General features: G+C 46.6%; 1 protein-coding gene across 9 annotated transcripts in view; it reads right to left on the bottom strand.

Annotated features, from left to right (window-relative positions):
• PLEKHA7 (pleckstrin homology domain containing A7) overlaps window positions 1–20407 on the bottom strand; it is a 214104-nt gene that overhangs the window by 48709 nt on the left and 144988 nt on the right. For all 9 annotated transcript variants that reach the window (XM_046015345.1, XM_046015344.1, XM_046015347.1 and 6 more), the window contains 2 exons: window positions 12139–12314; window positions 165–635 (listed from right to left, as the gene is read on the bottom strand). In XM_046015345.1, the coding sequence (XP_045871301.1) occupies window positions 165–635; window positions 12139–12314 (647 nt within the window). The remainder of the gene's footprint in view (window positions 1–164; window positions 636–12138; window positions 12315–20407) is intronic.

Here is a 20407-nt window from a genome sequence, read left to right as displayed (position 1 = left end):
GGGATATCACCCTCTCCTTGCAGGGTTATTACAGGAATTTACGGAGCTAGGAGAGGTGGAGAGTTTAAGGCCAGCATTTCTGCAGCACGTGCTGGGGAAATGATAGCTCCTATTGTTATGTTATTATGCTCACAAATAGCAGCCATCCTGAGTCCATTACTAACCTCCTGATGTCCCCCTTCTGGGCTTTTGCCCAGTGCTCCACCTGGGCCAGGCTGCTCTTCCTCTGGCTGTGCTTTTCAGTGTTGTTTCTGGGAGGAAAGGCCCGTTGATACCCGCCGGTCCCATTCTGCTCTCCTGGGCCATACATGCCGGGCAGCACCCCGTTCTTCTCTGCCCGCTGGGGCTGTGCTTGCTGGCCTCTCAGACCACCAGGTAAGTCCACGAACAAGGCATCCTCCTCAGCCGGTGAGTACGGGGACCTGGCCTTGCTCCTGTCCCGCTTGCCCTCCAGTGGGTCCCTCTGGGAACGGTACCGTTCTTCCTCTTGCTCCCGCCTCTCAAAGCCAAAGGAATCCTCATGACTTCGATGAGGACAATCCCTCGCATGTCCAGGTCCCACGCGGCCACACTCTCGACAGGACTCTGTGTGGTTGGCCTGGGGGACCGCCTGCCGCTCTCCCTTCTCCACGTCCCTGTAATGACAGAGGCACATTTAGCCCATTCCAGACAGCCCCAGAGGCAGCCAAGACTCCCCAAAGAACACACCCTATACGTGAATTTCCTCCAGGCCTTTGCATGGGCTGTTCCATCCACCTGGAATGCTTTTCACACCTAGTCTCTCATTCTTCCTGCCTAACTTTCTACTCCTACTCTCTTGCCTGACTTGTACTTCTTCTTGCCTAACTGCTATTCCTTCTATTCGACCTGGCCTATGTGTTAGTTACCTTCCCCAGGAAGCCACTCCAGTCACATACTCCCAGTCTAGACTGGGACCTTGGCTGACTCCACTGTCACATTACTCACACTGGACCATAATTGAGTTTATTCACCTAATGCCCAAGTAGACCATGAGTTCCCTGAGGCCAGAGCCCCATCTGGCCAATTATGATATGCCCGGAACTTCTGTGCAATGACTGGTATAGCATAAGTACTTTATAAATACTCTTTAACAAGTAAATGATATGTGTGACAATCTCATGCCTTTCCCTTTTGCTCCTTGTCCAGCTGTCTATTTGAGGCAGTTCAGCTTGGATAAAAGGCTCCTGAGCCCAGGATCTCTCCCACTGGCATAGCCCAAAGGACAATTAGCACACAATTAACATTGTCCCAATATGCTGAGCAGAGAGCAGGCTCAGCAACCTCTTTATATGACTTCTTACCTAGAGCTCAAACAGGAACACATGAGAACACAACAATCTTCTGAAGTATCACTAGTCAGATTTTAGAAATAAGGAAACTGAGACACAGAGAAGATAAATGATTTTCCCAAGACTATAGTGTTGCAGAGCCCATGTAGTTCCCACTGCCTCTCCATGTGTGTCCATGGCCTACGTACATGCAGACCTAGAAACTGCAAAGGAGAATGGGGTGGGAGCCATCAGTCAGGATGTGAACAGAGGCTGGAGGAAGAACTTCTGGGGCATCGAGTAGGGCTCCTTTTTCATGGCCTGTCTCCTACTGTAAAACCTTTCTACCCCACCCCGCCTCCCTTGGGGCAGGATCCTCATTATGTCTACATCCCCATTACTTGATAACAAGGACAGAGCAGCAGCTCCATAGGCTTGGCAGAATTTGGACTGGGGAAGAAGGAGAATGCACTCCAGCCTAGCCCAGAAAGACCAGAAAATTACCAAGGATCCTTGGCTGGGGCAGTCAGTTTCCTTGATTAAAAAGGTCCTGGCCTGACCCCCGTGTTCTCCAAAGCTAGATACATGGTTAGATCCTTTGGTATCAGGAGAAATGAAAAGATTGCTGTCCACTGCACAGTCCGTGGGGCCAAGCCAGAAGAAATCCTGGAGAAATCTAAAAGTTCGAGAGTATGAGTTAAGAAAAAATAACTTCTCTGATACTGGAAACTTTGGCTTTGGGATCGAGGAGCACATTAATCTGGGTATCAAGTATGACCCAAGCATTGGGATCTACGGCCTGGACTTCTATGTGGTGCTGGGTAGGCCAGGTTTCAGCATCGCAGACAAGAAGCGCAGGACAGGCTGCATTGGGGCCAAACACAGAACCAGCAAAGAGGAGGCCATGAGCTGGTTCTAGCAGAAGTATGATGGGATCATCCTTCCTGGCAAATAAATTCCCGTTTCTGTCCAAAAGGCCAATAAAAACTTTTCACTGAAATGTTAAAAAAAAAAAAAGGTCCTGGCCTTGAGCTCCATCACTCCTCAGAGAGCCGAGCTCTCCATTTCAACATGAAAGCATACAGTGGAAATGCTGCTGCATTTACATCTTTGTGGCCACACACCAGGCATCCTTACAACAACCTAGGAACCCTCAGCTACCAATAATCAGCACAGACTCAGGGCTGAATCAATCCAGTCTGGGAGACAGTTAAAATATCAATGTAAAGTAACAATATAACACCTAAGGAAAGCAATCACACATCTCACTGTCCATGTACTCTCCTGACCATCCATGAAAATACAAAGCTCTGTTTTAAAAAACAACAACAACAACAACAAAATCAATTTCAGCATTTCAATTTTCATTTGGGGATCACCTCTCCCCCACTCCCAATCCATATGATTTGGGTGCTGCTGACTCTACTAGTCCCTCCAGCTGAGGCTTCCAGTCTCAGTGACTAGTTTGGGGGTTAACACATCACCTATCCTAAGGCAGGCGGAATTAGTTCTGGGGCTTTTGTTGGAGCGGGTCTCGAGCTGCTATAACTATATGGGAATCAGCTATTTGAGAATGAAACCAACAGCAAGGAAAGCAGATGGAGAGAAATAGAATCCTAAAAACTTGGCCTGAGCTCTGAGATTTAGCCATACCTAAACCAGATATATCCTTGGACTTTTTGGTTGTGAACCAATAAATTCTCTTTCTCACTTAAGTTAGTCTGAGTTTGGTCTCGGTTACTCTTAGCGGATGGAGTCCTGTTACATCATTTTATAATGACATATTCAGATTGTGATCTCTGAGGGGCCTTCCATTCTGCTTTTCCCCCCATCTCCCTACATTCCCTACAATTTTAACAGCCCATTTCTCAAATCAGGAGACCTGTCACAAAATAGATTTGCAACACTCCATTTAGCACAATGGTGGCAAAGAATGAAGCAGCCCTCAGCTCTCAATGACTGTATCATTCGGAGAAGTTGGCTATGCAGGGCACACATGTTTAGCTAAGGGGACACAAGCCTTTCCAATGCAGGTCACTACTATTATTGTGAGCACCTGGACTCAGTGACTCTTCAAAGTCACAGGGAATTCTTGGCATTCGGTGATCACTGTTGGCCAAACGTGTCGAACCCAGCGGGCACAGGGTTTAGAGCCAGTGAAACCCGGTTTCAAGGGTTGGTTCCACCCAATACAAGCTGGGTGACCTTGAGCAAGTCTCTGACTTCTCTGGTTTCAGGTTTCTTATCTGCAAAATGGGGATAACAACCCCTGTTTCACTGGGCTGTAGTGAGAACTAAAGGAGACAGTGCACAGAAAGAGCACAGCACAGTGCCTGACACACAGCGCGCCCTCAAACACACATGCGCTGACTACCCAATACCTATTCTTATCCTCTTCCTTGACCCCATTTTTTCTAAGTGGCAATGTGTCCAGCAAAAAGTCACATTTCCCAACCTTCCCTGGAGCAGAGGGTGACCATGTGACTTAGATCTGGCCAAGAAGATGTTAAGATGTACACAGAAATTGCTGGGTGGGTCTTCCAGGAAAGTCCAAAAGAAGTCACGCTTAGCTGCCTTAGCTAACCCTCCCCTTCTTCTGCCTGGAATTTAGACTATGTTGGATTCCAAGGTGACAAGAGTAAGGATAAAGGCCACCTGCTAAAACCTGGGTAGAAAGTGAGAAAGGGCCTGGATCCCTGCTGGCATCACAGAGATACTATACCAGCCTGGATTCGTGTTATGTGAGGAAACAGAAACCCAATTTGATGATGTTGTCCTAAGTTGGGTTGTTCTATTACAAGTAATCAGACAAAATCCCTAACCTGTTACAAGGGGCTAAACATTATTAGCAGAGACTGGGTCCCTCCATTTTTTAGCACATCACGGCAATCTCTGTGTCTGCTTAGAACATATTCTTTTTTTTTTTTTTTTAAAAAAAGATCTTATTTATTTATTTGACAGAGAGAGACACACAATGAGAGAGGGGTCACAAACAGGGGGAGTGGGAGAGGGAGAAGCAGGCTTCCCACTGAGCGGGTAACCCGATGCGGGGCTCCATCGCAGGACCTTGGGATCATGACCTGAGCTTAAGGCAGGGGCTTAACCGACAGAGCCACCCAGTGCCCCTGCTTAGAACATATTCTTGTCTCCTCCTGCAAGTAGAAAAGCACTCACCTCAGACTAGGGATAGTCCTCTCTTCTTCCTTTTCTTCACAAAAACTTAGAAGTTAACAGATCAAATCCAAGCACTGAGTACTATTTTATTCTGCATCTAAACCCTTTATCTCTCCAGGAAATAAGAACTACTATTTCCTTCTATCTTAATGCTAAACACATGCACACACCATACACATTAATTCTTATTCAAAGACTTGGGTGGGAAGACAAATGACAGCTTGTAGGGCCTTGGCTGGATTGTGGTCCAGTGGCAGATACAACCCTACCATCAAAATCCCACTAGAGGATCCCTTCCTACTCTCCACACCTAAATGACCAAACTAGGAATTCAAGGGCCAGGCCACTGATATTCTTAGAGAGTTTAGTCTGAACCAGATTAGGTAGCAGAAGTCCTGCACTGGGAAACCAGCTCAGCCTATGTTGGCATAAGCTGAGTCCTGAGCAGGAGGACAGTGGGCTCAACAGTCAGAATCGACCCTAGGTACAGTCCGTAGACTTGTACAAAAAGCTGAAGAGAAAGGGGCCCAAAGTATCTTGGGATCCTATGGCAGGTTTGCTCACTTAAATTAGTCCCTAGCATTTAAGGAAGGTAATGGCTGGAGAGAAATAGAGACAGGAGTCTGTTTCTCCTCTCCCCCAGAGTTAAATAGGGCAGTCCCCCTGGGAGTGGACCAGATATCTGGGATCCCTTTCATAGTCTATTCTAAATTAACAATAGAGGGCTCTACCGCTCTGACGACACGCTCCCCAGTTCTCCAGGCTGTCCTCCCCACAAGAAGAGCAGGGTTAAAGATTAAATAGAACACCAGACTGCCAAGCTGAGGTGCCTCTTGCCTCAGAGAAGTAGCTACTGGCAAAGTCCCTTATGAAATTTCAAGGATTGACACATCAGATAAAGGAGGTCTGGTCACTCCGGGTCTCCTCGCTCTGGCCAACTTCACTCACCTCCCATCTCCCTACAGCAGTCACAGTTGCAGGTCATTCATTTTTTTGTGGCCAATGCTTAGTTGTTATTACCATATGTTGGGTCCCAATATGTGCCAGGAACTTGACATAGACCATCTCTAATCCCTACAGCAATCCTGCAAGGTCCATACTGTCAAGCCCAGAGTGGCTGAGGGCATTCAGTAAGCACCAGATTACCTACAATAAATGGTCTCTACTAAAGAATGGGGACAGTGGCAGCAGCAGTCATCACGGAGCACTCATGAAATGCAAAACCCTGAGCTAATAAGCAAGTTAAATATATTACCTCCTCTTATCATTGTACAATCCTCCAAGGCTAGAGATATTATTCATCTTTCATTATAGTAATAAAAGTGAAGCTCTAAGAGGTTAACTACCTTGCCTTGAGTCATGCAACCAGTGACATAAACAGGACTCAAACCCCATCTGATCTGACTCCTAGTTGAAAACATCCCCATAAATTACTTCTGCTCAGGGCCCAACAGGCTTGTCCAACCTCAGGTGTTCCTGCTACACCTTACTCAAAATGACCTGGTTTGGAACGCCAAATATTTAGTTCTCTGAAGACAGTGCAGATAGCCAGCACTGTGTGGGCCATTTCTGAGCAGGACGAGTCCCCACAAGTCAATCCCAAAACAGTGGTCAGATCACTCTGAAACACCCCAAATAATTATTTGAACACCTAACAGGTAGAGGCTTTACAGCTGTTTTGTTCATCCATCCATCCACCTACCTGCCCAGCCAGCCAAATATCCACACATCCATCCATTAACTGATTGCTTACTATGTGCCATTGTTCCATTTTCAAGGAGTTTATAGACGACCAGGATTGAAAATGGGAAAGCAGGCCAACAGAACTTGAGCATGAAAGTCCTGCGCAAAAGGAATGACAAGCTGGGGCATCTAACACTCTGAAGGGTCAGAGAAGGAGGAAATAACACTTAGGCGAAGGCCCAAAGGATGCACTGACGCACTCTTAATAAGGCTGAGGGCTGGGGGAGCAGAGGAGCAAAGCCCAGATGGTGGGGGCCTTATGAGATGAACCATTGACCTCCATCTCTCCCCAAATCCCATCACAGCCCATTCTCCCCCTCCCTCTCTTAGATGCAGCCACCCTCCCCAGCTCTCTGTTTCTTGAATAAACCAAGCTCATTCTTGCCTCAGGGTGTTTGAAAGTGCCATTATAGCTTATAGCACTCTGCCTCAGCCTCATATATCAACCAGGCCTCTCCTCCATATCTTCCTTGACCACCCAAACAACAGTGGCTACTCCCTTCCTCCTTGTCCCTCTCATCCCATCACCATATTTTACTGCCTTCATGCATGGATCATGACAGAAAATCGTCTTGTTGTTTACATGTTTATGATCTGTCTCCACCATCCCCACCCAAGAATGCATGGGACTTCACCTCTTTGTTTGAACACTGCTGTATTTCTCAGCATCTTTAACAGTGTCTGATGCACAATATGCCCTCAATAAAATTCTTGTAGAATAAAAGACTAAACAGATGAACACACGTACAAATGCACCTAATTCAAGTTCAGTACGGTTGGGGCACAGAGAATGGGGAATAGCAAGACATGAGCCAAAGGTGTCATTGGGACCAGACCCATGCAGTGCTCAAAATCCCTGAGGAAACTGATTTTTACTCCAAAAGTGATTAGACTCTAAGTTCCTCTGGTCCAGGAGGACTACAAGACAGGACTACAGTTACACAGAGACCAGAGAGGTTTGGAAACAGAAAAAAGGTAAGTTGTCTTCTGATAGGCCCCCCTGTCTGAGCTGCTGTCAGTTTTGTGAGCTATAAAGGCAAGCCGAACTCCTTGCTTACTGCTTTAACTTGCTGTAGAGGAAAAAACATCCTCAGACATGAGACCAAAAAAACAGTCCAATGCAGGGGAGTTGGAGAGAGAATTCAAGACAGTCCAAAGTCCGGCAAGAGGAAGAACATGGAAATGGGAGGAAGAAATTATGAACAGAAGGAGCTAGTGAAAAGGCTTTGGCAACATTGCAGAGTAGCCCTTCCAGTGTGTGGGATGGGATCTTAAGAATACGTGAATGAGGGGCACCTGGGTGGCTCAGTCGTTAAGCATCTGCCTTTGGCTCAGGTCATAATCCCAGGGTCCTGGGATTGAGCTCCACATCAGGCTCCCTCCTCAGCAGGAAGCCTACTTCTCCCACTCCCTCTTCTTGAGTTCCCTCTCTCGCTGTCTGTCAAATAAATAAAATAACATCTTAAAAAAAGAAGAATACATAAATGAATTTCTATCAAGAGACTCTGAAGCCTGTGTAGGAAGCAAGGGATAAAGTCAGGAGTTGCAGCAGGGGTGCTCAGCTCTGCTCCTGCGTCAGGAGAATGATGTGGGAAGAGGCTGGAGCAGGAAGGAGGGGAGGGGCAGGTGGAGGGATGGTGCTAGAGCCTGGGCAGAAGAGAACCACAACTCACACTGCTGTGGGATGAGTACCTCCTGATAAGGGAGAGAGTGTAATTTGTTCCTAGAGGACTCCTCATCAATGTGATCCAGAGGATGAACAATGAGACTGGAAGGGTGTGAAGAAAAAAGAGCCCATGACATTGTTAAACCGTATAGAGAGCAGCATATCTACTATAAGGTAGCTTAGGTATCTTATGAAGTAAGCACTTCATACATTCATTTTTTTTAAACAATCTATTTATTTGAAAGAGCATGCATGCGTGAGAGAGAGAAAGCATGAGCAGAGGCACAGGGAGAAGCAGACTCCCTGCTGAGCAGGGAGCCTGATGTGGGGCTCCACCCCAGGACCCGAGGCAAAGGCAGATGCTTAACAGACTGAGCCACCCAGGTGCCCCTACATTCATTTATTTGACTTAACACTTAACACTTGTAATAGCCCTGTGGACTAAGAAAAACTGAGCTTTAATAAGCATACCTAATCTGTACAAGGGACTCAGCTAGAAAGTAATAGAGCTGGGATTCGAACCCACATCTATCTGACCTCAGACACTAAACTCTGGGAAGAAAACTAAAGATAAAAGAAACAAGTACAGGAGAAAGTGAGGGGTGAATCAGCTGGCCTGGATGTTCATTGTCTGTGCTTCCTTTATCCAATCCCAGTGAGTCATTTCCCCTTCCTCGGCCCACAGTCCCGGCACTGACTTGGGCATTCACCCCTACCTCACCCTCAGTCCCTGGGGTCTGGCTCTCAGAAGTGAAGCATGTATCGTGGGCTTGTGCCAGTCAGCATGAGCATTCCCTGGCCACAGGACATGGTGTAGGATTTAAATGTGATCTAAAGCCTGTCTAATCAGAATGGCTCTGAACAAGACTCTGGCTCTTTCCTGCTGGACTTATACCCCTGACGACAGGACTCCAGGGCTCCAGCAGCTACCTTGCCATCAGATCTAGGATCTTTCAGGGACCTCCACGTGCAGTTGAAGAATGAATCCAAACCAGAGAAGGCCAGAGCCTAGAGCCTGAGATAATGACTTCTAATATGGTCTGAGCCTTGAGCCTACACGTTTCTAAAGTTAGACCTATCCTGAACTTTTCACTGAGGGTAACCAACGAATTGCTCCCTTTTTAAGATGAATTTAGGGGCACCTGGGTGGCTCAGTCAGTTAAGCATCCACCTTTGGCTCAGGTCATGATCCTGGATTCCCAGGATTAAGCCTGGCATCAGGCTTCCCTCTCAGTGGGGAGTCTGCTTCTCCCTCTCCCTTTGCCCCTCCCCCTGCTCATGCTCTCTCATTCACTAATAAGTGAATGAAATCTTAAAAAAAAAAAGATAAATTAATCTGCACTTTCTGCTACCTTAATCAGGAGTCCGACTATGTATAAAGCATCTGTCCATATGAATAAGATCAGAAGCATCTGGTGAGAATCAAGTTGGGCAGAGACCGATACATGCCCACTGGGGTCCCCCACTTAAAACAGATGGAGGTTTTCCAAAGCATATCACCAAACTGGAGGAGAAAGAAGATTTAGTACTGCCTGATGAATAATTCTAACTAACCAAATGTCTGAACATCTTATTCTGGGAAAATAGAACATTTAATAAGTCTGGATTTGTTATTCTGCCTTTATTCAGACTCAGAAGGTAAAACAAGTTGGGTTTTTGGTTTGTTTGTTCGTTTTTAAGGAAGGAATCTTGGGTGAGCATGACTGTGGGCTTTTAAGAATTTAGTAAGGGCATAATAAGAACAAAAGTTAAAAGTTCAGAGAAAATCTAGGGACAATAGCCTGAAACCCTAAAAGGAAAGGAAGGCAGCCCAACAGATAAGGGATGGAGCCTGTCTGAAACAGAATCTGGGGATAGTTAAGTACAAAATCTTTAGTTAGGAAAAAAAAAATAGCCAAATCTCAGCTAGCAAATTAATCCTGAATAGTTTGAGGCAGGCATCATTTTTCAATCACAATACTTCTTCCTGTTAAGCCTGATTTCATTCTCAGGGCTACCTTTGGCCCAGTACCCTAGTCAGTCATGATGAACTGAGCAGAAATGGGACCCCAAGAAAGAACCCATTTGCCATTGCTGGTCTAAAGGACCCGGTATAATAACGGAGGCAGCTCTTGGAGCTCAAGTTAGAAAAGGGCATGCACAAGAAAAGGAAGGTGGGACACGAAATCAAGCACAGAGGCACATGTACAGTGGATGGGCCCACAGGAATGATGGCAAGAAGGGCAGAGTCTAGAAGGAGCTGAACTTCGCTTACTTAAAGCAAAGCAAAACAAAAGCAAACTTCCTATTTTTCTAAGAATTAAAATGAAGGACGGGAGGGCTTTAAAAGAATATGAGACGTGGGTATCTCTGCTTGGGGAAGATGATGCATATAAATAAAGCTGAATGATTTAACTTCTGGATTTAGTTTCATATCTTCATCAAGAAGTATGATCTTCTTTGTAAAAAGGAAAACAACCTCAGTTATGAGAAACTGAAAGTCCAAGACTGGAAGGAAGATGGGAAAGGCCCCAGGCATCAGCATCCCAGGGTCCTAAGGGAACTCAGAAAAAGAAACCTCTCAGGTGATTTCTGAAGAATCAAAGAGAATGGGGAAATGGCCAAAATATTAGAGACTGGCAAACAGCACCCTGATTTTCAATAGAAGGGAAAATCAGATTCTATTCACCATAAGACTGGACAGCCTACCACCAACCTAGAGGCTAAGCAGCATCCCTAACAGGGCAGATTTCACAGCACACAAGAAAGAAAGCACCAGGAAAAGGCAAATGGCTCAGGAGAAAAATGGGCAGAAGACAGGTACAGGCAGTTCACTGAAGGGGAAACAGAAGCCCCCAATAAACAGAAAAGATTTCCACCATCATGCAGATACACACTGAAATAACCAGATACTATTTTTTTTAAGATTTAATTTATTTATTTGACAAGAGAAGAGAGAGAGAGAGAACACAAGCAGGGGGAGTAGGAGGGGAGAAGCAGGCTTCCTGCTGAGCAGGGAGCCCGAGGCAGGACTCGATCCTAGGACCCTGAGATCATGACCCAAGCTGAAGGCAGACGCTCAACCACTGGGCCACCCAGGCGTCCCTAACCAGATACTATTCATCTACACAGCAGCTCAGCAAAAAATTTAAAAGCTTGACAATATCAACTACTGGCAAAGATGTGGTGAGATGAGTACTCTCGTTAGGGGACTATCCTGCTTTCTTTAAAGGGCAACTTAGTATATGTGCTGCCGAAGCGAGCACTTTAAAGGGCAACTTAGTATACTGATTTAAATTAGAAACGCATTGTATTCTCACCCAGCAATCTGAAAGGCACACATGCAGAGGCCTGTAAGAGGCTTTTCATTATAGGACTATTTATAATGGTAAAAGTTGAAGGAAAAAATCAACCATCGAAGGCTGGGAGCATTATGGTCCTATAAAATGCTATATACAACAGTCCAAAATAAAGCTGATACACACACACTGGTAAGGAAGGATTTGGGGGAGGGAGGTTGACGAGCTAAAATACACCAAATGCAGTCACTGAAAAATCCTTCCTTTAGGTTGCTGGAGAACAACGTTTTGTTCTGAGGTCTCACTGACAGACCACAGTCAAGGGGGCCTCTAAGCAGAGCACAGTGTCTAGATAGTGAAATATAGGCCCATGCCAGAGGAGGACCGGCCAACGCACACCCTGACTTTTCCAGAGCTCTCCTACCTTCTCCAAGACCCTGATTCCACTCTTCGTCTTACGCGTTCTCTCAGGGAATTACCCACAGCCAACAGACTTGGGAATCTCAAGATTCTTGAGTGTACCCTTGGTTTGCCCATACGAGGGAAGGGGTAGTTGGAAGGTAGCCCCCTGGCTAGCCTCAGCAACATGGTGGGCAGTCTGAGGCACATTTTCAGTTTGCCAGATCTTTCTCATTTGTCTCTCTCCTCCCCAGTCTGGTGCCCCAAGACTGTCCCTCCCACCCCACAGCAGAGAAGGACAAATGAGAAACACGCACACTAGGTTCCAAGGCTCTATATCCCAGGCAATCACCTCACCCTTCTAGGTCTTTGCATTTGCAAATGCAGAGAGAACCAGATAACTTCTGGGGGACCGTACCATGTAGGCATTCTTCTCCCAGAAGAATTCATGTTAAACAGGACCTCCAAGAAAGGACAGTGCTTAATACGAGTGACTGAAATGAGGAATTTGGGGCACCCAAGTGTTCTTATCTGGGTCCCCATCCTAGTGTGGGAAGTACTCTGAAGGGGACCTTCCATTGGGACTGACCTCTTCAGCGATGATCGAGTCAGCACCTGTGCGGCCTGGTTCATGGCCCGGACCCACGCATTCATGTCCTCCTGGGTGTCCGCACTGAAGTAGTAGGTCCTCATGCCCGACTGCTCAGCCTGAGAGCCCCCCGCGGAGCTGTTGTAGATGAGTGCTCGCATGCCCGTGTGCACAGCCTGTAAACAGGAGGCGGAAACCCAGGTCAGAGAGGTCAGCACCCGTTTTACTTCCAGGAGCCCAAAGAAGAAGACACTCCAGCCATGCTCTCCCCTCTTCCAGACTGAAAGCCCAGGCGCCACCCAGCCTGTTCCCATGCCTGGAAAACATCACAGCGGGGTTCCCCTTTCCTAGTGCAGTCAGCCCTGGGGTCAGCTGTGTCTGGTCCCCATGGTAAGGCCCCACAGCTGTACCTGTTCCTATCTCTCTCACTCCTGCTCAGGGAGGGGCCTACCGTCAAGGCATCTGAGAGAGAGAATTTCCAAAACCCTCATTCTGTAGAAACAAACTCTCTGGAATCCCTGTTTGGGTTCTTTTGAAGCGTGCAGTTAGTGGAACTGAGCCAACAATCAGCAGCAACAGCAGGTGGCTTGGTGCAGGTACACACTGGGCATCCAGCTTGGCCATGAAATGTGACGTGTGCCCATCAGACCTGCTGCTCTATCTCTCTCTCCCCAAAGGCACAACAGAGTTTGCCATTTGACTGAAAACCCTTGTATACCTACTATGCACTGGGAAGCCTCAAGGTGCTTTCACATGTATCCTTGCAAAAAAAAACCCGAGAAGAGGTACTAGAAATGACCACTGAAAAGCAGCCAGGATGAGTGCAACAAAGAGGCAACGCCGCCAGTTCCTCCCTCTAGGTTCTGATAGGCAGGGGCCTGTCTTAACTTTGTAATGAAAAACCTCACCAAATCTGCATAGGATGCTGGTGTGAGGAGGAAGATCAGCAAAGACAACCAGTGCCTCCTAGGTGTCTCCTGGGTACTTCCATGACTTTCATCTCATTTTAATCCCAACGGCAGTTCAAGAGGTAGGGACAGAATCTCTATTTTACACACGTGTCAAATGAAGGTCTGAGATGTTAAGTAACTTTCCCTGATCTCCATGCCCAGGAACGGATTCTTCACAGCATTTAACATTGCCTGGCATTATCTATTTTACACACAAGTTTCCTTATCACCGGTCTCTTCCCTCCAGAATAGAAACTCCATGAGAGCAAGGACTTGTCTATTTTGTTCACTGAAGTATCCCCAGGAATAGTGCCTAGCACAGAGTTGGTGCTCAACAAATGTTTGTTGAATAAATGAAGAGCTGGAACCAGGATTCATTCCTAGGTCTATCTGACTCTGAATCCGAGCTTCTCCATTCAGTGTTCCCAGGTCCTACCCAGAAATCAGTAATGATTATACAGATCACTGGTCCAATAATCTGGATCCAGATTGAAAGGCAGACCTCACGCAAGGACCAGTCAGAGAAAACAAAATGAAAGAACCAATTAGAAGCTGGGAAATAGCATGCTTCTAGAATCACTAATGGTCATGGATGAAACCTCTCAGATGAGCTGTCAACCTTGGCTTCTGCAACCTACACTAACACCTGGTCCAAAATGCGTATAAAATATGGGCCTGCTAGTGACATTGACATACCTGAATCTATCCAGCTAGTTCCAAGACAGTACAGGCAAACAAGCCTGCAGCTAAGAGTCCCTACAATGACCAAAGCAAACCTGATATCCTTTCTTGCATGTATAAGGGACTAGTCACTGTCCCAGAAAAGATTCCTCCTGTTTTTAGCAGGTGGAGATAGGACAGTGAGAAAAGAATGAAAAGGAATGTGTTGTGTCTTAATAAGAGTCAGCAGAAAGTCCTGGAAAAGTTCCCCTGGACAAGGACCCCATAACTTCTCTGATGCCTCCTCCCAGACCTTCTGCCCAGTTACAGAGAGTAGGCACTCGCCCCACCAGACACAAGGCCACCCACAAGCATAAGGCACCCTCAAGGGTATGAGAGAGAAAGCAGGTCCCTACTATACTAGTGTTCTTAGAGCCAGGCTTGTCCAGGAAATCAACATGGGACACTCTTCAAACATGGAGAGTTGGCGTGTGTGCAAATGGGCCTTGGGAGTTAGACCCATCGTTATAGAGGAGCTACACATGATCACAAACAACCTCTAACCAAATTGCCAATATGTGCTCTGTCTAGCTGCCCTTGGTTCTGAAGAACAGATTCCTAACTATATTCTGCCTGTGCTTGGGCAGAAAAGACATACTAACTGTAAAAGTGAGAAGTACTTTTGGAGTCGGCCCCATGACCCAAGTCCAAAGTGCACTGAGTCTGAGGAAGATGCCAGAGCCAAGATGATGATAAGTCTTCTCAACCCTTCCCTAGTCTCATCTCAAAGATGCTCCCTTCCCCTCTGCTCTCTGCTTTCCAATTATCATAATCCTCCTAGGCAACTTTGCATGACCCAAGAGAAAAGTCTAGGCTATGCCTAAAGGAAATGAGGGTGTAAGCAAGGAAGATTTTACCTCAAAAACCTAAGGCTCCTAGGACAAGACTGCTTTCTTGGCCTTTAGGACTCTGGTCTCGATCCAGCACTAGGGAAGGAAGCTAGAATGCTCACACCTCATGCTCCCAGCATCAGCCTTTAGAACACAGAGGCCTAGGCCAGGGCCCATCAACTGACTGATTCGTTCTCTAATTCATTCATTTAACAATAATGTATCATTAACTGTTTATGTGAAAGGCACTATACCATAAGGAACAGCCTTAATCCAGGTCCAGACAGTTTACAGTCACGTAGAAAGACCACAAATGCCTACAATTGTAGGAGGTGTCACCAAGAAGCTGAGGAGGCTGTGAGAGGACTGCTGGGGACCCTGGCCAGCCCTGGAGAAGGACCTACCTGCGGGAGTGACATTTAAGCTGCCCTCTACATTGCAAGCAGATATTCTAGTAGAAGTAGCACAGAGCAACGTGTGGGACTCCAAAGTGGACAAGAGTACGACATGTTCGAGGATGAAGCCAGTGTGCCTGGCAGGGAGGAAAGGAGAGAGCAGGGCGAGATGAAGCTACCGGAGTTGGCAGGGCCAGGTCACCAGGGCCTTGTGGTCAGTTAGGGTTTTGTCTCGTGTACAAGAGCAAGGAGATGCTATTAAAGGGTTTGGTTGAGGGACTGGGGAGATCAGATTCTTGTCTGGAAAAACACACTCTGGCTGCAGTATGAAGAGGTGAGAGCTGGGCTGGGACAGATGAGGAGATTGGGGGCAGGAGACCACTACAGGAGTACAGGTGAGAGATGGTGGTAGGGGCTGAGAAGGAGACGATCGCCCTGAGGCTGGACAGAAGTAGCAGATAACATCAGCAGGAGCTGGGAATGGACTGGACATGAGAGCTGAGAACGGCAACTGTCAAGGATAAGACTGTCAGGTTTATGACTTACAAAGACTATGGTGCCCATTTGCTGACATTAAGAAGGAACTCCTCATGCCCAACCTTTGGGCTGACTGTGAGCAGCGCACTGAACTGGGTAGGAACTCAGGCCCTCGAGTCAGCCTGATGTGCATGGTGAGCCTGCCTCTTACCCCAGGGCATCCCTGGACCAGCGGCTCAACCTCCCCAGGCCTCTGTTTCCTCATCTCTAAAATGGGACTGAGGGTGATGATGGTGTTTGCCATTTAAGGCTGCGTGAGCATTAAATGAGATAATGCATATATGGAACTTACAGCACCACCTACCATTTTTTAGGCTCAAAAGATGTTAGTTAAGGTTATTGTAGGGCCAGTCACTTGAATAATCTAAGCTGAGTGACTGAAAGTGAACTTTCTAGAAACGCTGAGAAGACTTTTCTCTGCCTTCTCCCCATTGCTAATGTACAGAGAACAAAACAGGAATTACAAGGAAGCATGAACTTGGGAAGTCCAAGTAGAGTCACTTGACCGTGACCTCACTATAAATGACTGCTCTGTGTGGTCTCTCTTTACAGAATGGGACCAGCTCCATCTACCCAGGCAGAACTGGCTGATGGGCTCGCCTTCCTGGTGAAGACTCCAACAGGTAAATCAACCACCCGCAGGGCAGTGATGTAAGAGCTGCGGACATACAGAAGAAGGGACCTAAACTGTCCAGAGGGCTCTAGGAAAGCCTCCTGAAGGAGGTAACCCCCAAACAGAGGCCTGAAGAACCAGTAAGAGTTGGGGAAAGAACATTCTGGGCTGTGGTTGAAGCTCAGGCAAAGGCTTGTGGGCAAGAATGCTCTGGGGCCCCCTGCAACCATACTTGGCTGGAGGGAAAGTCTAAGCTGGGAGTGGCTACAAATGGGGCTGGATAGATAGGCAGGGGCTGGTAAACCAAGACCGGGCTTTTCCTGCAGGAAATGGGGAAACCGCTGATGGGTTTTTCGTGGGAGCAGAGCCTGAACAGATGTGCAACTCAGAAACAGTCTGGAGGATGGTCTGGACGCTGCAGAATCTGCGGGCTGAAGCAGGCGTAACCAATACCTAGAGAGTACTCACCATGCAGACACTGTTCTGGCAGAAAGTTAGTTACCAACAGGAGGGATGACAAGAGCCAAGACAGAAAAGCGATAGGGCAGTGGAGAAGAGTAGATGGTAGACAAAACTGAAATGGGAGAGGAATAGGGCAGCTCTTCCCCCACTCTCTTCTTACCTCCTAATAACCTCCATGCTGATGGAGAGTCTAGAATATAAGCCCTGTGAAGGCAAGGACCTTACATTCTCACTGTTGTGTCCCCAGAATCTGTATCCTACCAAGTAGAACAATGGGGCACATTGAAAGTTTGCTAAATATAAGTGAAAAACCATATGTCTTGGCTGGCCTTCAGGAAGAATCTAAAGCAGAGTCTTAATCTTTTTTGGGGGGGGCATGAACCCTTTGGACAGTTTCGTAAATCCTAAGACCTCTTCTCAGAATGTTTCTACGTATGCAAATAAAATAAAGGAAATTTGTTGTACTGAAATATAGTTATCAAAATTTTCTTAAATGTGGCATAATGATATGGGTGGTTCTTCAATAAATCATTACATAAGAAATGTAGTAATAATAGGGGCGCCTGGGTGGCTCAGTGGGTTAAGCCTCTGCCTTTGGCTAAGGTCATGATCTCAGGTTCTTGGGATGGAGCCCCACATCGGGCTCTCTGCTCAGTGGGGAGCCTGCTTCCTTCTCTCTCTCTGCCTGCCTCTCTGCCTACTTGTGGTCTCTCTCTCTGTCAAATAAATAAATAAAATCTTCAAAAAAAAAAAAAGGAAAAGAAATGTAGTAATAATTATTGTAATTTCAGAGTGGAGATGAGCATAACCCTATTTCAAGATATTTACAATAGTCATAATGTGATATGAAGAGCTTCCTGGTTTCCACCGGTGACCAAGGCACAGGAGCTACAGATACCTGTTTTCCCCTGCTCTCCTAATCAGAGGAAACATTACAGGTTAAAAATGTAAAGATGTGATTCATCCACGGACACTATAGAGCTCAGGTCAGGAACAATTGGTCTTAAGACAGAAGAGCAGCTCAAAGGAGGCCAATAAGGGATTTTTTCCCCATTGAGGATCCTTGAACCCTTCCCTGCATGGAGATGCTTTTTGCTTCAGATCCTGGATCTAAGGTGCAAGCTTGCTCAGAGATGAGCAGCAGGCCACGGACAGTGGTGCATCCAGCAGGAGCTCTTTGGGGAGGCACCCAGATGAGCCAGCAGAGCACAAAAGACCTGCTGGTCAGGGCATTGTAGAATGCCTTCTAGATGCTACAAGAGCCCTGCTTCGCCCTCCTACAGAGCTGTCTGTGTCTCGGGATCCATCTAGCACCAGCTGGTAAGGCACAGGTGCTGCCAGGCAGCAAGCACGGTTGAAAAAGAAAGACAAGGAAGGGACCATATAACCTTTCAGGCTGTTCCTATCTACCACCACGGATACTGTCAACAGTCTCAGATAAGGTGTCCTTAGCAACAGTCAGAGAATTTCAGCTCTGGACATAATGAAGAGTTGGCATCAGAAGCAGGCATAAGGCCCAGGACACTAAACACTGTGCATTCCTCAGTGTGCCCAAGAACATGCCCAAGAACAAGAACTACCCAAGGGTCCCACTCACTGGTCCTTAAAAGAACCACACCGCAACCCAAGGGAAAGGAAACTCTTCCACTATCAGGAAACCACAGCTATCTGAGGAGAACCAGCAGGACACCACTCGACCTGCCTGCAGCAGCTTTTGTCTGTTCTCAAACCCTGAGGACCCCCCCACAGGGATCGCCCCATACATGCATGCCTTCTGTCTCTCAGACAAAAAAATTAGCTAAGGACAATCTTGCTGAAGTCCTTCTAAGAAAATTTTTTTCAAAAAGAAAAGAGTCTATGACACATAAAAGATGTTTTTCTAAATCTGTTTTCACACCTCCCCAGTGAAGTGTTAAGATGAAATATATATAGTTACAATCAGTTATTGTGACCATATTTCAAATGCTGTCCCTGAAAATTACATACAACATTATCCCAACTGTTTACCCAGTAGCAACACTGAACCCTAGAAAGGAAGGTGTTCTGCGGAAGACTTTTAGGCTGCAAAAGACCAGTCTGAAACCCACTGAACACAAGGTTTTCAGAGCCATCAATCAGCAGGAGAGGCCTCTGAATGATTAAATAAGAGTATTCCTAAAATGATAACCTGTAAGAGGTGACCAAAATAAGGCGTGGAAGAAAAGTAGAGAGGAAGAGAAAGAAACTGTCCTCCCTCCCTGTAATGCAGTTGCAAGAGGACATAGGTCACATTCAAGTTCTGTCACCATCATCTTCCAGCTTTGTGACTTTGAGCAAGCCTCTTAGTACTCTAATCCTCGTGTTCTTAATCTATAAAACAAACCTCGTAACACTGACCTTACAACATTGGCTCTCCACAGCCTTACATGAGCTTACGTGGATGAACTTCTCTGGTCATTAACGATTTTACAAATATAAGGCAGTGCTCTGCCATGCAACAAGAAATAGGGAAGGATCCCAGAATCTTCAACCGACTGCAACTCTGCAGTCATCGGAGCTTGTGACAGCCAAGGGAAAGAGAGGGACAGTTCAAACCTGGCAATGAACAAAGCTAAATCATCAGCCCAGAAGGAAAGGAAGAGGGTGAGACTGATTTTCCAATCACCACCCCCACAATGGACTCAAGATCAAGATGCTGATGCAGAACCCGTGGATACCACATACCAACACTCTCTTTAACCCTCACAGAGAATGCTGGATATCTTATCTTGTGCTTTTCCATGATCCTTTAGCTCTCTATGGCTGGCAAACTTGACTTCTGTTCAACCTCTGCTTTAGTACCTAATGTCCGGTACTCACCTTACACCCTCAACATACGAACAGCTAAGCTACATGAGTAGTGGAAGCAGGGGCCCCTTCCCCCACTTGAAATGCACTTCATTGCCTTATATCCTGAGCAGTCTGAGAGGGTGTTCCCCTGTGGCTACTGGCACCAAGGGCCGCTTGCTTCACTGCTAAGACTTTCACTCAACTGCCAGTTAAGTAGAACTTCAACCCACCCTATCCTTACCATCCCTAGGAGACCCAAGAAACAGCAGCAGGGACCCAAGAAACAGCAGCAGGGAAGGAATGTGTGGAGGTAACCAAATGAGGTGGCCTCGGGATTCTCCAAGTTTGGGCCTGACCACCACCTTCCTGGAGCCTCCATGCCCAGCTCTGAAGAGGCCAGAGGGCATCAAAGGACCACCATCAGTCATCACGGCCACACTCGCTTGACATGTGACCAAACAGAAAGTAGAAAAGGGGTTTTACTGTTGAAGGGATTTCCGTGGGAATTTTTAGTGATCCAGAAAACAGATCAAATTTGATTCTATTTGCTTTTCAACAAGAAAAATGAAGCAGACAAACTTGAAAAGCTCTTCAACATGAGCTTCTAACCCTCAATGTAAGTTTTCATAATAGAATTGCTATAAATCCATGATGAGTGACCGTCACTTGCAGTAAGTGATGGACACTAGTTAGACCACCTGATCACGGTGATAAGAAGGCATGACGGGGACTAGGAATCACAGGACTGGTAGAAATAGGAAAGACGGTCTGAATACTTGAGCAAAGCTGAGGGACTCAGAAGCTCAGATACAAAGGAAAGTACTTCTGATGTGGTATTATCATTTAAAGAATTTACAACATTGTTAACATGCACCTGAAATACTCCAGCTTCTTAAATTCTCCCCACTCCCCATATAAAACAACTGCTTTTATGAGGTCATTTTTAGGAACACA

Source organism: Meles meles, chromosome 8 (genome assembly GCF_922984935.1).
Source record: "Meles meles chromosome 8, mMelMel3.1 paternal haplotype, whole genome shotgun sequence".
In the NCBI taxonomy this organism is placed as follows: domain Eukaryota; kingdom Metazoa; phylum Chordata; class Mammalia; order Carnivora; family Mustelidae; genus Meles; species Meles meles.
Note: the sequence above shows the minus strand (reverse complement) of the source record. Positions and strands in the feature narration are given on the sequence as shown.